The 16,643-nt window shown below is 45.1% G+C and overlaps 1 protein-coding gene across 1 annotated transcript; it reads left to right on the forward strand.

Annotated features, from left to right (window-relative positions):
- Nucleotides 1–11,566: 11,566 nt before the first annotated feature.
- Nucleotides 11,567–14,847, forward strand: KCNE4 (potassium voltage-gated channel subfamily E regulatory subunit 4). The gene is made up of 2 exons (XM_003209054.4): nucleotides 11,567–11,913; nucleotides 12,308–14,847. The coding sequence occupies exon 2, from the start codon at nucleotides 12,334–12,336 to the stop codon at nucleotides 12,823–12,825; it is 492 nt and encodes a 163-aa protein (XP_003209102.1). The 5' UTR covers nucleotides 11,567–11,913; nucleotides 12,308–12,333; the 3' UTR covers nucleotides 12,826–14,847.
- Nucleotides 14,848–16,643: the final 1,796 nt, after the last annotated feature.

Genomic DNA, 16,643 nt, shown 5'->3' on the forward strand with positions numbered 1-16,643 from the left:
TGCTTTTGTTGCCAAGACCCCAAACTCTAAAGACTGATAGTTTGCTCAAATGCATCCTGTCTACATCTGATGAGTTACTCAGAATTAGGAAGCACCTGTGGACTCCAGTGAAGCTGACCCGCACTGACTGAGAACGCAGGACTCTTCTCCATGCTCTGTTCATGTGTGCAGCAAGAGCCAGGCTGCAGAACTTCTGCCCAGCAGTAGCGTGATATCACAGGTTTTTCTCTCATCCCAGACCTATCTGAGGTAACTCTGACTTCTGCTCTCAGCTCTGCAGGTGCCGCCACCCACCCTGTCCCATGCAGTGCTGTGATACTGCTGTCCCCTCACCCTTGGTCAGTAGAAAGCTCAGCCCTGCAGCCTGGGATTCCTCTTCTGGTGGCTTCCTCTTCCAAGCACACGTACATCAGGTATAGTCAAACATGCTAGGCTTTTTGTTGTTTATTAAATACTGATATGTAATTATTTTTGCATTCATATGAAAGAAGCATAATTATGCCACGTTCCTCAGGTGGCTGAGGACATGGGCACCGCTGTAGGTGAGGTTTCTGGTATATGTGTGCAGCTCCGTAGGTGAGCAAACATCCTGTGGGGCTGTGCTGCTGCTGGGGGAGGGCAGCGCTGCAGCAAAGGGAGTTGGTAACACAGCCCAGCTCAGGCTGGGGTAATTAACTCGATTTCCTGTGCCAGTAAACTGAAGCATTGGTATTTTCAAAGCATGCTTTCTCTACTCATTTCCTCTGCTCATCTGTGTGACAATCTCAAGTGGGTGTTGTGTGAATATCCTAAGGCACATCTGAGCATGTTTATACCCTGAAACCAAAGATTAAAAAAACATGGATGTTAAGTATGAAGGATGGCAACAAATATTCGTGCTATTTAATCATCCTCTAAGCGGTGTTTGTCCTCAGCAGTGCTGTTGTGCTGCTTTCCTCAGGCCGTGCCCCCCCAGCCTTGGTGATGTGAGCAGAGCAGTGTGCAGAGGCTGTGGCCCCACGCTATCCCTGTGCTGGGACTCACCCTTCTGGTTGACCCACTCTGTTTTTTTCACATGTAAGGACCGGGCCTGGCTTGCATTGGCCCCACAGGCACCCATTGCAGAGCAGCAGTGCTCTTTCTGGTTAAATGATCTATTGTAACAACTTCTGGAGTTCCCATCACTGCGTGCTGCAGTCTGACTTGTTTGTCCTTAGCTCCTCTTGGCTGCCAGTGAGGCTGGGCTGCTGCCGGGTGCAGGGAGCCGGGTGTAGGTTGTGCTTTTGAGCCCTCCTGTGAGCACGGAGCTTTCTGCTCTCCTTGTTGACCCACACAGAGAGCGTTTGCTTTTCTTCTGAAGGGGTCCTGTTTGCCGGTGTCACTTAGAGGAAGGATTCTTTGCAATTTTTTCGTTTATTAATCCATATACACACGTTGCATAAATACACACACGCATCCTAAACAACTCACTCTGTGCCTTAAGGCTGAGGAGGGCTTATGCATGTGTACGTAAGTGGTCTGTGCGTCCAGCTTTGGTGTAACGTTTCTGCAGCTGCACGTTGCCCATACAGTGAAGCCTTCAGGCCTCAGCCAGCATCTGTGCGGGGGATGTGAGCAGCTCTGCTGTGGGGCTGGCAGGGCTGTGTGAGGAAGGGTGGGGCTAGGGGTTTTCCACCTGCTTTTCCAGTGAGGGCCGCAAGGGTGGAACAGCCCACAGCATCTGGGCAGCACGAGAGGCTCTCGGGGTGCCAGGTGCCACCAGGATGGCTGCTGCTGCATGCAGCCTGCTCCGAGGTGTGTGTCTGAGTGCTGTGTGCCCCAAATGTGGAGTCCCCTGGGATGTGGGCGGCTGCTTGCTCACTGCTCAGCACCGTTTGTGCTGCAACTGCCTCCTGGGAAGCTGCTGCCCTTCTCCCTTGGGAAGGCAGCGATATGTACTTAATAGGGATGCAAGAGATTCTCATTTGTTTTTTGCCTATAATTAGTGTGTACAATTTGTTTCCAATTTATTATTATAAAAATGCAAATCTACTGTACTTTGTGCTCTCTTTTGTTAACAAGGTCCTTCACTTTGCCATTCATTTTCAATGCTACATTAAAACTCACCTATTTAACCAAAACACTCCCAAAGCAGCACACACGTGAGGGACTGTGGCACATTCTCTCCTTAATTAAGCCGCTGCCCAGCACTGGGAGCACGCTCCCTGCCCTGTGCAGCATCTCGCTCACTGCGATGCCATGGCAATCTCATCTCCCGAGCAGTGCTGGCTGCCCAGCCTGCCTTGTAGCCACAGCAACGTGTGGGACGGTGGCACCGGGCTGGGACACAGCAGCTCCACCGCAGCTGTGGCTGCTCAGCACGGCGTGTGCTGCACGTGGGTTTGTCCATGTGCCGATGGCCTGACCTGCTGGAAAGCTGACCTGCTCTGAAGTGAGGGACTGAGAAAGATAACAGAAATGAAAGCCTGAGTAAATTAGAGGGTGAAGCCTTGGTTCGCATTACTCACAAGACTTCTAAAATCTTTAATTTACTAAATTGACTCCTTTCCTGAGCTAAATTACAGAGAGGGCAGTTTATTTGAAGTAAATGAGAACTGGGCACCTGAGTCAGTGCCTGCATTTTTTTTTAATTATTATTATTATTATTTTTTGAGATTCATCAGACCCTGAAAACATTCAATAGAAAAAAGATATCCCAACCTTCAAGGATGACTTATCACATTGACAGTGTCCCAGGCTTCCCCTCGTTATCTGTGTGGGCAGAGCAGAGGGTCTGTGGGCTGTGCAGGAGGGGCAGGGCAGCAATCAGCAAGCTTTGCAGAGATCTGAGATCTGGAGGTGCTGCAGGTGGGGGTAGATCTGCAGAGTTGCTTTGGAGCACTACATCATAATATTAACGGGATGTGATGTTATGAGGCTGACAACTTACAGAGCTGAATTAATGGGAATTTCATCTGTGGTGGGGATTAGGTATTAAGCCCAAGGGGGACAATATGATTCACCTTATAGAAAAACAAACAAACCCTGAAACAGCCCCTGGGAGGGTTTGCTGCATCCCACAGAAATGAGAAGTACTCAGGCTGAGCCGTGCTTCCTAGCTGGCTGATATCCTCTGTTCTAAGAAGTGGGTGAGGGGTCTCCCAGGCCCGTGGGCCCAGCACCCCACAAGGCACACCAGCCGTGTCTGCCCAGCACCATGGGGATGGGGCTCCTGTCTCGGAATGGTTCTGCAGCTGCCTTTTAGCCTTTTCATAACCAAAAGGTATGGCTTTTTTCTTTTTGTTCTGAGCTGATTCTCTGCTATGCCTTGCAGAAGCTATGAATGAGGTCACTCTGTCCCTGCAGCCTGCATCCCAGCACAGCCCATCTGTGCTGCTGAGCCATGGTGCTCCTCTGTGTGGCCCTCATGGAGCCAGCCGGATGGGCTTTGTGATAGACCAAAACACTGATGGGAATTTGTATAGCTGTGTCTTGTTGGTTCCCAGCATTAGAAGAACTAACAGAGGGCTGGTTTTATTCCAGATGTGTCGGTTGGTTCAGTAGCAATTCGTTGAACGTAGTTAGTCATCAACTCTTCTTAACCCAGAAAGGTGTTTTCATTGCTTATGCTGCTGGTAGCTAATCCTAATGCTAAGATATACCCACTGCAACTACATCTGCACCCAGTTTTTTTATTTGAAGCTGTTGTTGACAAACAGATGACTTTGGATGAACCTTCTCTATGTCTGGACTCCAGTCCCAGTGAGGGGGAATAGGTAGAAGGGGCTGAGAACCTTCCAGGACAGATGCCCCTGTCTTTGCTCCAGAATGAGCAACCATCTGAGGCAACCTCTTGGAGAAAAAGTAGCCCTATGATCTGATGTGGCATGGTAAGTACATCTGTAAGTGGGAATACCAAAGAAGAACTGTAAGGCACATGGACAAGTAATACAAATGGGTGATGCTGAGCAGTGTGTGCACGTGGCTGGGTGCTTCTTGTCTTGTGGTGTTACCTAGATTGTCTTTAAATCCTTCCCGACTCCCTTCTCCTTTACAGCTAAAGGCAAGCTGCTGTTTTTTTGAAGGCTTTGATGAAGCAGCTTTGGCAACCTGGTTTGTGAAGGATGTTGATACTGAAAATGAAAAAACATGGGAGAAAGCAAAGGAAAGGAACAAGAGGCATGGGTGGAAAAGGTGGTGAGAAGTGGGAGGGCCTTTAATCTCGGAGGAGGTAGCCTTGCTGGGTATGGGCTATGTATGGGCTATGTATGGGCTGCATGAGGCCATTCATTTGAAAATGTGTATCAGCATGACAGAAGTCCTCGTTGTTTGGGATCCTTGCTGCAGGAAGCAGCAAACAGATTCCTTGTCTGCAGTGCAAAGGGAACAAAGTCCTGCTGTGCTGAACCCTTTCATCTGTGAGCTCTGTGTTTCCTCCCCATGAGTGAGATTTATGGGAGCAACCACAGCACACCATGAGCTGTGTTTACAAATAATGCACAGTTATGTCACCTTCAGGAACTCTTTAATGTTTCATTTGGAAAATTGATTATTAGTCCCCTGACACTTAAATATTTGTATGTTTGTGAAAGTCAAGGAATTCTGTCAATACAGCTGCGTCAAAATTCTTTAGTTTTGTAGCTCGAAGGAGCATTAATTAATTCTATGTGTCTGGAGATGTTTTGATGCATTTTCCATCAGGAATGGCAGTGTTATTTTCCCAACCAAACAGCTTTTCTAGAGCTTGCAAGGAAAATGCAGGATCTCTGGTGTCTGTGCTGAATTCTCCACTTCCTGTCGCTTCTCAGTTCAAGTCAAATACCAGCTTAATACCAAGAGCAAAAAGACCACACAAGACCACATGTTGTTTACTTTGGGCTGATTATTCACATGTTAGGAGCAGCCAAAAGAGGAGAGTGTTTTCCCTTCATTCTAAAAGCATAATTCCATCCAACTAATGGCAGGCTTCGCTTTAACAAACACTGTCAGGAAGAGATGAGATCTCCCCACTGAGATGCCCTTCTTTCTCTCCTTTACCATGCAGAAATCTTCCCATCTGAGCAGACGCATGTGTTACTATTGCCTCCTTTGTAGGCTTTCTTTCCTCTTTGTTGTACACCTGAATTTCATCCAACTGGTGCCATTTACACCCCGGCCTGCTGTTTGGAGCCTTTGGTTGTGCTTTCCAAAGCAGACTTTTGGAATAAGCTGTTTTGAGTATGTTATGCTCTAAAAGTAAAAGTGCAGCCAACAGGTGCCAGGCTGCAGTAAATCAAACCGAGGCCTTGTTGCTTCAGCCTGAAAGGGGCTGCTGCAGGAAAAGGCAGCGCTGAGTGCATTTGCTGTCCCATGGAGATTCAGGTCAGCACGGCAGAGAGCGAAAATGAATGGGCTGTGGCATTTGCTGCAATAGCTACAGCACATGTGGAGATTTCACAGCAAATACTCGAAGGCAGCATTACAAACGCAAGTGATGGTCAGTGCCTGATGGCGTATGAAGCCTGAGGGCCCTGAGCATGAGAGGCAGAGCGCTTGACATCTGCTATCCATGTGAAAGTAGAAGATCCAGTGCGCGCTGAAGGTCGCAGTGACCTGGGACACTGTGCTGATGTGGCTGCGAAGCAGCATGGGCTGCCTTTGCTTTGTGAACAGATTTTCCAGGGCTAGAAAAAATAGCACTAAAGAGGATTGATGTGGCTTGCTTCTCTCAGGCCTTGCAAGCCTTCATCTGGGCCATGTGAGTGCTCCTGAGAGGGCACTGTGTGTTCCCTTCATTTCTGCTGTGCATGCAGTGCTGTGGGAGCAATGATCTCATCTCTGCGTGCCCAATTTTCCTCAGGAGAGATGGATGATTGCTGAGACACCTGTGCTGCACTCCTTATTGTGTGCAGCTCTGAGCTTCTAAAGGAGCAAAATTGCTTTTGAGGTGCATGTGTGCTATCCCTCCCGTTTTGACCGTGCTGCATTCAAACCTGCTCTGAAGAGCAGTGCTAATGGAGATTGATATGTAATCTCTCTTATATACTGGCAGGAACTTTAATCTCCAGATTGAAATCAAGACAGAGCCCACGTGGGAGACTGGTCTGCTGCCTTGCTCCGTGTTAGAAGTTGGTCACGCTCAGCAAGTCCTGCTGCATTCAGTGGGAGTTCAAGGCATGTATCCGAGGCAGGGCTTATTTGTCTCCACAATGGGCTCCTTACCATTCTTGATATCTGAAAATTGAAATGAAATGTTATGTTTTAGTAAGAGCATCTCACTCTCGTGTCTTCTCAGTTTCTGTGCATGACTTTGGGAAAAGCCCAACCCAAAGTGATGGGGAATGGCAGGGAGCAGTGGGAACTGCTGTGTGCAAATCCCAGCTGAAATGAATGCTACTTAAAGAATGTCTCTCTCTCTGGCATGAAAGAATGCATGTGTTCCTACGTGAACTTCAGCTGGATGGTGAGATGTTTGTCAGTGTCTCTGAAACCTTTCCCTCTATATTGCGCAAGCATCTCAGCTCTTCCCAAGTTCCTTTAATTTCTGGTCTGTCTGTAGTCAGGTGGCAGCTCAAGCCAAGAACTTGAACGCTTTCAGTATTTCTTTCTCCTTTATTTCTTATGCTTCTCAGCTAATGGGACATGCTGAATTCCTCATGGAGAATCTTGAAATGAGCAAAAGAAATTTTGGAATCTTCATGCTACCTGAAAAGAACTTAAAACAACCAACCAAACAAAAAAAACCTCAAGATATTTGTTCATGTACAATTTGATTTTTTTTGAAGGCTTCAGTGTATATAAAGGTGCTAGTTTTGAGCCGGCCGGGGTCAGGGGCAGTTCAGAGAGAGGGTGAATGTATTCGTATTGTCAATGAATTTCTTCAAACAACTGTTCATCAAATGTAGAGGAGTTTGATTTATTTTTAATGGTGTCCAAAATTTGGTAGTCTGTAACTTTTTTAAATCCCAAACACAGTTAGTCACATACAGTGCAATTGAATCTGGCATTTGAGACTCTGGACAAAGAAAGCTTCTGTTCTTCATGGTGTTTAGAAGTATATTTTGAAGTCATACATACCTACTTCTTCTGTGCTGCATCAAAGGAAAAATGTAAGGTAGCAGGTGGTGTGTATTTCTTTCATTGTTTAGAAATATACTGATAAAATAACTTGCAAAATGTGCAAGCTACAAAAAAGAGAACTGAGAATATGATGACTTTAGACTCAGAATCTTGTATCAGCCACTGAAAATTCCTATATAATTTCTTATTATTGCTATCATGAAGAGTTATCCATCTTCACTCTGTTTCTGGTCACTCGTAGCTGAGTTAAGTCTATGGGTTGAAAAATGTCTGTCTCCAAACTGTGCAGCTCCTACTGCTGATGCCTTATAGTAAATGCTAACCTTAGTGTAAGCTGTTATTCCAGACAGCATTTTTCTGCTGCTTGTGATCTTTCAGGATCAGAAACCAATTTGCCCTAGAGGTCTCTGTTGTGTGCTTGGAGGGCAATTGCAAAACTTCAGATGTGATGTTTGGGTTATCCCTTGCCATGCAAGGGTTGCAACATTGGCTGAGAGGTTCTTCTTGGAAGCTGTATTTAATGTTATTGTTAAAAAAAATGAGAGTTGCTGCTGCTCTGGGTGCAGGGAATGCCTGCAAAACTGCCTCATACATTTGCCTCCCATCTCCCTTCAGACATGTATAAACATCAATTGGATGCCCTCTCAATCATCTTTTCCCCAGACTGAACAGACCCAGGTTACTCAGCCTTAAGTTTCCATTTGGAATCCTACTGGTAACTCAGTGTATTGCTGATTACACTAAGAAATTGCCACCTTCTATAAATTACTTGCATGAAGTATATCAAAGTGTCATCTATTTCTGTAACATGAGAAACGAGGAAGAGTGATGGAGAATGACACTGAACCTAGCGCCGTGTAAGAACTGCTCAGATGCCAGGCCAACCGTGTGGTATTGCTGTTATGCTTACACACACAGCAGTTATTACCTTCTCAGGTAGTCATCAGCAAATGCATTACAATGCTGTACCCTCACAACACATACAATTTGTATGTATTATTGAATCCATTTTGCAAGTGGGTAAATTGAGGTGTGGAAGCTTGTTACTGAGGACACACGTGGCTTGTGTCAGGCTGCTATGTCCTTCTCTCAGAAAGAGAATACAACTAGCTGTTTTTGAACTAGTTCTTTTATTCCAAAACACTCATAAGCTTCACAGAAAATTGAGTCTGAGTTGCATGGAACTTGAAAGAAGCAGATGCCATGCCATTACTTCCAATAAAAGTCCACATGCGGGAGGAAAAAAAACAGTCCATCTGTCCTTCCTCTTTTCCCTTCCCTATTTTCTTTCCATGCTGTTGAACTCCAGATGATTATTTCCAAGATTGCACATGCCCAAAAACTCTTTAGAGTCATACCGTTGACTTACCAAATGGGCTCTGCTTCCCGTAGGAACGAGCTCTCTAATGGTTGTATCTTGTATCTTTAGTCTTATTAACTCAGTAAGTGGAAAAAGCAAGATAAATGCAGCATCAGACCATGGATTATGACGGTAATGAAGGGTTAGGCTTCTATTTTCCATGGTAGTCTGCGGAGAGTCATCTGAGTCTCTAAGGACATTTCAAGTTGTCTTGATAATGGGTTCTGTCTTTGTTCCACTTTCTGTCCATTCTCAAATTTTTATTTGGAGAAAAGATTCATATTATGCTGTCCCTTAAGCCATGTTGTGAAGAATTCCTCCCCCATGGGATGCCTTGAGCTTCAACTTCTGCGTCCTTTGGTGACGGAGTTTGCTGCCACAGAAGACTCTCTAGGAGCCAGAGACCTTGAGAAAAATAATCTGGCATCGGCAACAATGTTGTGTGACCTTTTCATTACTGGAGTGCCCAACTGTTTCTCTGCTTTACTAGTCCAAATGGTTTCCAAAGGGTAAATCTGGAAGGTGGGAGCAAAGGCCACAAGGCTTATTCTTGAATATTATAGCTTGGGTGGGGAGTGATTAAAATGGTGAAGAGGAATGCATGAGAAGCAACTGCTGAAAGCATAAGAGAAATCTGAAAGAGAAATTTTGGGGGAAATTCTGTGAGCTTTGGAAAAAAGTAAATTTGATCTAAAAGGAGGAAGGAAAACCTCCAACAAGACATAGATAGTAAACTAAAAAAAATAAATTAAGCAAGTTTAATTTCCCATGATCAATAGTTTTACATTGTGCAATGTGTAACTTAATCAGTCATTTAGAAATGCAGAGTTAAAAGGCCTCCATTTTCAACTTTAGGTCTCTTTTTTTTCCTTTTACTTTTTAAAGATAAAGAAATGTATTTTCTGAAAAATACAGATTGAGAAAGCTGACAGAGCACCAGTATACAAGTGACATATGTTTTTCAGATGATTATTCCCCAGTGTCTTCCTATCCCTCCTTTCTTGTCTATATAAGAAAGCTGGTGGATTCCTTCTAGGTCTTTTTAGAACTGAAATGCTTTTCAGTATCTTGGGCTAACAGATGGACAACAGTTGTTATTATCAGCTAGCCAAAGTAAATATAGTTGCAAAGAGTTCTCAGTAATAACTCTGTGTAATTAAGCAATTAAATATTTCTGCTGGACTTCAGGAGACTGCATAGATGTATAGATGTACCTGACAAGTACTGCTGTTGAGTGGTACATTTCTTCTTGTGTAGAGCTTCACCTGCATGAAGAATCTGGGCCTTGGAGCAAACATGGGATACAGAAGAACAAGTTGGCCTCCTGCTCTGCTCTGAGAGCTCTGGGGTGTTGGTGCCTTGGCAAGTCATACTGCTACTCACATTCAGGTGGGTGATGGCTTGTATGTAACACCAGCATTGAAACAGGCGCTAGCCCTCTTGTTCTCTGTGTGAAGTGGCTTCAGAGGTGGCCTGCAGGGGTGTTATGGGCACAGAAAAGGTGTTTCTCCTAGTACTGAAAGAAATTTCATTGTCCCACCTGTCCTGGGTGTTTTCTCAGTTTTGTGAATGTCTTGTGTAATAGGCTGTTGGTAAAATCTGATGCGTTGTCTTTAATTCTTCAAATTCCAAATTTCTGGAGCAGAGTAAGGGAGTAAATGGCCAACATGTTGTTTGGGAAAGTATCTGTCTCATGGAGCTGAGAAAGATGTGAAATAAAAATTCCCAAAGTTAGCCAGAAAGTTCAGAGACTTGCTTTGGGGTGAGCCTCAGCCTACCAGTTTGTATGTTCTTGCTGCCTGTTCAGTAATTTGTTGGAAACGGGGGGGAAGAATCCAGACTTGGCAAGCTGGTGCTGCAGACAGACTTTGTCAGATGAAATCCCAGCAGACGTTAGTCCAACATCAACAGCTCCTGAGCTATCACATGGGAATGTGCAGGGAGATAAAGCCAACATCATAAAGGGTGGATCCTGTATTTTAAGGGGCAGAGAAGGGAATCTGGCTAATGTAATTTTTTTTTTTCATTTCTCTGTGAAGTACAGAGAAACAATGGAAAATGCTGGTTTCAACAGAGTTCTGCCTTCTCTTGAACTCTTAACTTCATTTAAATGTTGCTTAACTGATCTCTCTTGCCTTTTCCTGCATGTGAAGAGAGCTTAATCCTATCTGCCTTTACCTCAGAGGGGCTGTGAGGACAGTTTTGAAAAAAAAAGTTGCCATCTATGCAAAGAATCCATGAGTGACTGCACGGTAAAGAAAAAAAAACAGAACAGCCCAATAAACCAGACCTACCATTGGGAAAGTCCAGCGCCAGTCAACTGTTTTCTGGAAGTGGAGTGTCCTGTTACATAAACATCCTTGAAGCTTTGCAGAAGGGGTGACATTCACATCACATATGTGGGGCCTGACTAATTGGGTTTTGTGTGTGAAGAATGGGGATGGCAAGGGATAAGGAAGTGAAATCCCCAAGGTGCAAGCAGGGCCTCCTTCTTCCCATGGCCTATACTGTTGCTTACGTGTTGTAGGGGGTCTCAGAGCCTCGTGTGCCACTGAGCCCATGACTGGGAACTCAGCACATCCTCACGCTCTGGGGAGTGCAGGGCATCCCGCTCAGCCCAGCACCAGCTGCAGCGCCTGCAGTGTGTGTGTGACTCAGAGCCCTCTGCCCAGAGGGGTTAGCCTCCATCGCACTGCAGTCCGTGTTAACTCAGTGGTGCTGGTCAGTACAAGCACAAATAGCATGCAGAATGTACGGCTTTGTATGCAGGGAGAAGGGAAGTGCCAACCTGAGCTCCAAGTTGCCCTCTGGAGGGGGCTGCATCTTTCCATCGATCTTGGCAGAAACCAAGTCCCATCGTTGCTGCTTTGATGCCTGAAGTGTGATAGCAGTGGGAGCCCTCCATCCAAAATTCACCCCTGACCCAGAGCCCCATTCTCCACAGCCCTGCACAATGTGCTATCAGGACAGGAGCTCAGTCTCCACTTTGATCTGTACACACTTTGTGAGGCTCTGTCACCAGTACTGGGCAAAAAAATAGCATTTCCTCCCCCATCCCTTCAGAGAATACTGTTTGCGTAGCAGCACGTAGTTAACAGAACCCATTATAAAACCCAAATGAATATTTTCCATATTAGGTGACAAGCACAGGATAATGTCTTGCTGCTTTGTCACACTGCAGAGCAGCTCCCAGGGTAGCAGTTCAAATGTAGCCATTGGGGTGGCAGTGAAAGGGAGCAGATCCAGTGGTGAAGGAGCCACTGCTGAGCTGGGGAGGAAAGAGTAAAATCTGAGTTCCCAAATCTTTTTCTTTTCACAGCTGTTAAGAGTTCAGTGGGTTGAACTGCAATCCTTCAAGTTCATCTTTGACTCCAACACAAAACTATTATAAACTGTGCCTCTAAAACACGTGATGAAACATTTCTTGAGGGCTATTTATTCCAACTGCAGCAGAGGAAAGTTTTCAGAGCACCCGGCGTTTGGGAGAGGAAAGGTCTCTTGAGCTTTGCACAGGGAAGAATTATTTGCATACCGACGTAAGTTGCTTTTTGATTTTTTCCTTAGAAGTTTTTCCCCTTTTTGGAAATGTGGTCGAATAGCGCAAATCTAAATTTAAGTGTCTAGCAGCATATTTCTATGTAGTTTTCTTTCTTTACTTATGTGGCTTGGGGGTTCTGTACTTCAGAATATCACTCACTGTGATTTAATATTAAGTATCATTTCCTCTAATGTTCTCTGTATCTGGGTAACAGTACATTCAGCTACAGTATTATTGCAGAGGCATGGCAGACAGCGAGCTTCAATCAAATGTGTCCTGAGAGCTTCCAATTACAAGTAATAAAGAATAGCTTGGGGATATATCCCTTTAGATGTTTCTTTAAATCTTTGATCTGATGTTTAATCTTTGTTTCCACACCAATTCTCCCCCAGGCTTTAGCTGTGGTCGTACTGTTTCCATGCTGAAGATGGACCATGCAAACATCACCCAAGCCATGCTGAACACTGAGTCCCGCAGCACGGAGAAGAATAACAGCAATGAGTATTTTTACATCCTGATTGTCATGTCTTTCTATGGGATCTTCCTGATAGGGATCATGTTTGGCTACATGAAATCAAAAAGGAAAGAGAAGACATCCAATTTGCTTCTGCTCTACAAAGATGAGGAGAGAGAATGGGGGGAAGCTGTGAAGCCTCTACCAACCATATCAGGGCTGAAGTCTGTCCAGATCCCCATGATGCTGAACATGCTGCAGGAGAGCATGGTGCCATCCCTATCCTGTGCCATCTGCTCGATGGAAGGCAGCAGCGTCAGCTCAGAATCCTCCTCCCCAGATGTGCACTTCACCATCCAGGAGGAGGTGCTGGACGCTGAGCTGGGGGAAGTGTCAGAAAAGCTCCTCAACGAGAGCAGTGAGGGCTCTGTGGAGAACATCCACAAGAACTCCTAGCACCTGCCGGGCTCCCCTGGGTGCAGCCAGAGCACAAGTGGAGCTCCCACTGACGACTTGTGGTTCTACCTTCCTGCTTGCCTGTGAACTTTCCACCAGCATCTGTGCCCTGGGGCCCACGACATTCCTGAGAACTGGCAATACAAGGAAGTGGTGGTACCAAGCTCCAACACTTAACTTGCACATAATTGGGATGCTTCATTTTATTTTTACCATTATAATTTCTCACCATAAGAGCTAAGAACAAGGAGAATATATATATATATATATTTTCTAATGAGGTAACTGTTACTGGTATGTCTCTGCGTGTTGCAGGATCCTGCAGATAGCACAAAAACCTGGCTGTTAAAGCTGATGGGTGATGCTCATTCACACAAAGCTGTGATAGACTAGAAGTACTTCCACTGTGTTTTTCTTATAACAAACTACAGCCAACAGCAGATTTGCTCAGTGAGACCTCAAAGGCCAAACCTTTGTGGATGATGGTGTTGGAGGGAGATTGCAGCATGGCTGGAGACTGACCTTAGGCACAGACAGAATGAAAGATGGAAACAAAAAGCAAGGGGAGGCCCTATATTTCCAGAAGGTTTGTACAGATGGGTTCAGATCCACATTGCTACATTTGTCTTTGCTGAAGTTGTACCTGTGCTGGCTGGGTCAGGTGTGCCAACTGGTGCTGCAATCCAGCTTTTGGCTGGACTAACAGTAGGAAAAGTTGTCTTGGGTTTTGCTTTTGTATTCTCCAATGACATGTATATTTGATTACTAAAACCAAACATCCGTAAGTTAAAAAAGCACCTGAAAAATCTTTCTTACAAGGTGCAAGATCTAGGAAGGCTTGAACAAATGCTGCTCTGTTACGCCTCTTGAAAATGGGTGGAACTTAGAATGAATTTCACCTAGCAAAGGTGAGATCCTGGCCTCATGGAAGTCACCAGCAGAGCCCTACTGACTTCAGGTAACAGGCACAAGAAGTTGTGCTTCTCTGCTGGAGTCATATTCTCCATTTGAGGTCAGTAAAACTGTATCCATTTACATCACTACATAATCCAGTCATTCTGCTCTATTTAAACCAGTGTAGATAAATGTTGCATTACGTCTTTATTTTTTTTCCAGCTCGCATGTAACACATGCATTAGGCATTAGTAACTATTTTTTAAAACCACCATGAACAGCCCCCCTCTAATTTAATTGTACCGTGGTTTTTCTAATGCTCATGAACTGAATTACTAAATCATTGCACTGTTAAAAGGAGTAATGTTGATGTTGTGGCAGTGTATGATTATTTCAATCATACCTTGTATTTTATAGTAACTTATTACAATGGCTAGAATAGTTCTGAAGCATGAGGGCTAGAGAGCCTGAGACTTCAGCATTGCACAGCAAAATGCTTGCAAAACATCTCCACATATTTCCCATGTTAAAATAGCTCTGCGATATATCCACTGGCATTAGAGTTTGAGGGACAGCTTGAAAAATAGGAGTGCAGAACAGCGGGAAGGAGCCGGGCTGGGGAGGCTGCTGTTGTCTGGAGCAGAGCAGCGTGCAGGGCTGGAGCGGAGGTGCTGCAGCCCAGAGGTGTCCCAGGCAGCAAAACAACGGCTGCGTTGTGCTGCAAGGGGTCCTGCTCCAGTTCAGTCTGAAGGCAGCGGGAGTTTTTCCATTGACTTCGATGAACTTTGGATCAGACCATATAAAGCTTTTTGGTAGTTTTACTCCAAAAGGGGTTGTTTTAAGTTTGAAAGAAGCCAAATTCAGTTTGGCACTTTGCCTGGAATCACTTGAATCCTGAAACTTTCCAAACGAGACTGACATGCGTGAGTTGTCACATTTTCCATTGCTTCCTCCTTCATCCTTCTACTTCATTATAAATGTATTTGTATCTGTAAAAACCTGATGTATATAATTCCTGATATTGAGTTGTATATAATTGTCTCACGTATTTAAAGTTTATTGTTTCTACTGGCACTCATTTTTATTTAAATAAAGAAACACATTTCCTGGAAATGTTTCCGTGTTTGTTCACTGTCTCGAATAGATTTCAAGGAACGGGACCAAGCAAAGTATCTACAAGAGCTTTTCCTCAGCTCCTTTGGGAGGACCCATGTGTCCAGCAGAGCTGCAGCACCGCCAGCCATTTGCACCTGGGCTGTGTGCTGGGCCCGCACCGTGCTCCTGCTGCCGCCAAGTCCTCCTCCAGGGACAAGTTGCTGTGAGAGTTTTTTTTTTGCCACCAGTCTGTGTTGTGGGATTTAGTTTTAAGTGTGTGCTGCAAGCGAATCGTGTGGGTTAGGGTTGAGGTTAGTGCAAGTATCTGACACAGGTTCCCACTGGATTTCCAGCGCTTGGCCATGGTACGTAGCTGGCTTTGTTACAGGCTGTGTGTGACCCCGGGTCTCATTGTTGTGCTGTCATTTCCAGCAGCAGGGATGGGAGGCTGCAGGGTTCCGGCTCCCAACGAAGGGAGGAAGTGTTCAGAGGCAACTTTGCACTTCCGCAGCTCCTTCAAGCTGTGACGGTATGTATGGGGTCACGGGCACTGGCTGAGACCTACTTGCATGTGGGTTATTCTAGATTGCTTCAAAAATCAGGTTGTGTAACTTTCTGTTTGCTTTCCCACCAAACCTGTTCCCTTGTGCTCTGTTCTCTTCACTCCCTCCCGCTTAAATTACTCCGGGGCCTGTTCTGTGGACCTAGAGCTGCCCAGCAGCTATGTAAGCACCAGTGTAATCTCCTGGGACACCCGCAGTGTCCTGGAAGAGCGGGTCAGTAATGCTGTATCTTCCACACGCACCCGTGGTGCTGCCTCAGTGTTTCCATTGCCACAGTAATGAATCAAGAGACTCCTGACAACGCTGGCAATAAGAAGGAAAAACAGAACAAGATGTAAGTTACAGCTCTGCTTTGCAGATCAAAAAGCTATCTTATTCCAGCAGTCTCTTGTGTTAAACTGAGCTGCTATAAAGGGAAATGCTGTGCTTTGGGCTCTAAAGTGAGCTGATAAGCATGAAATTGTGACCACCTTCTTGTGGACAGCTGCGGAGCTCTTTTGGCCTGTGGGGCTCAGAGGGTATGCATGATAGTCTGGCACACATTCATTTACTAGAGCAGTTCTCTTTGTCCAAATTAGTATTTTAATAGTACTAGGGGTGAAAAAGAGCAGCTAAAACATATTTTGGCTTTAAAAGCTAGTTGTGTGTGCAACTGAAAGCAATGATCATAGATTGGCTTGGGTTGGAAGGGACCTTAAAGATTATCTGGTTCCAACCCCCTGTTGTGAACAGGATAGCCACCCACCAGATCAGGTTGCCATGATGCCTTGAAGACAGGCTTCTATCCCAGGAATACAAGCAGTAGTTTTTCCAGACTAGAAGAGATGTTGCTAGCCTTGAAAATTTATGGATTGAGGGAGGAAGACTGCTTCCATTAAGCATGGTTCATAATCCTTTTGACTGCTATGGAGGAGAAGGTAGAGATAACCTCCTTTTTCTCCCAGAATGGTAGAAGTTTCCAGTGTGCTTCAGTAATTTAAATCAGATTCAGATCTAACAGATCCAGTTTTGAAGACAGTGATAATTGATTGTAATTGAACTGAATGGAGATTTATTTTTACAAATGTGCTGTCTTGAAAGAACACAGCAATTGGGCTCCCACCTCCTGGCAGTGTTATATACCTCATACATTTGTTGGGATTACTAATGCATCTCTCCTTTGATAGAATAGGAAATGTTGGCCACATGTGGCATGCATAGCTCCAGGACCTGCTGGAAATGTAGACACCAGCTCTCAGAATCGTCAGTCTGGGGTCTGTGGTAGCA

The sequence above is a fragment of the Meleagris gallopavo genome, chromosome 11 (genome assembly GCF_000146605.3).
Source record: "Meleagris gallopavo isolate NT-WF06-2002-E0010 breed Aviagen turkey brand Nicholas breeding stock chromosome 11, Turkey_5.1, whole genome shotgun sequence".
NCBI classification, from domain to species: Eukaryota; Metazoa; Chordata; class Aves; order Galliformes; family Phasianidae; genus Meleagris; species Meleagris gallopavo.

Coding starts and splice junctions, on each gene's coding strand:
- KCNE4 (XM_003209054.4), top strand. CDS start 12,334: ATGCTGAAGATGGACCATGCAAACATCACCCAAGCCATGCTGAACACT.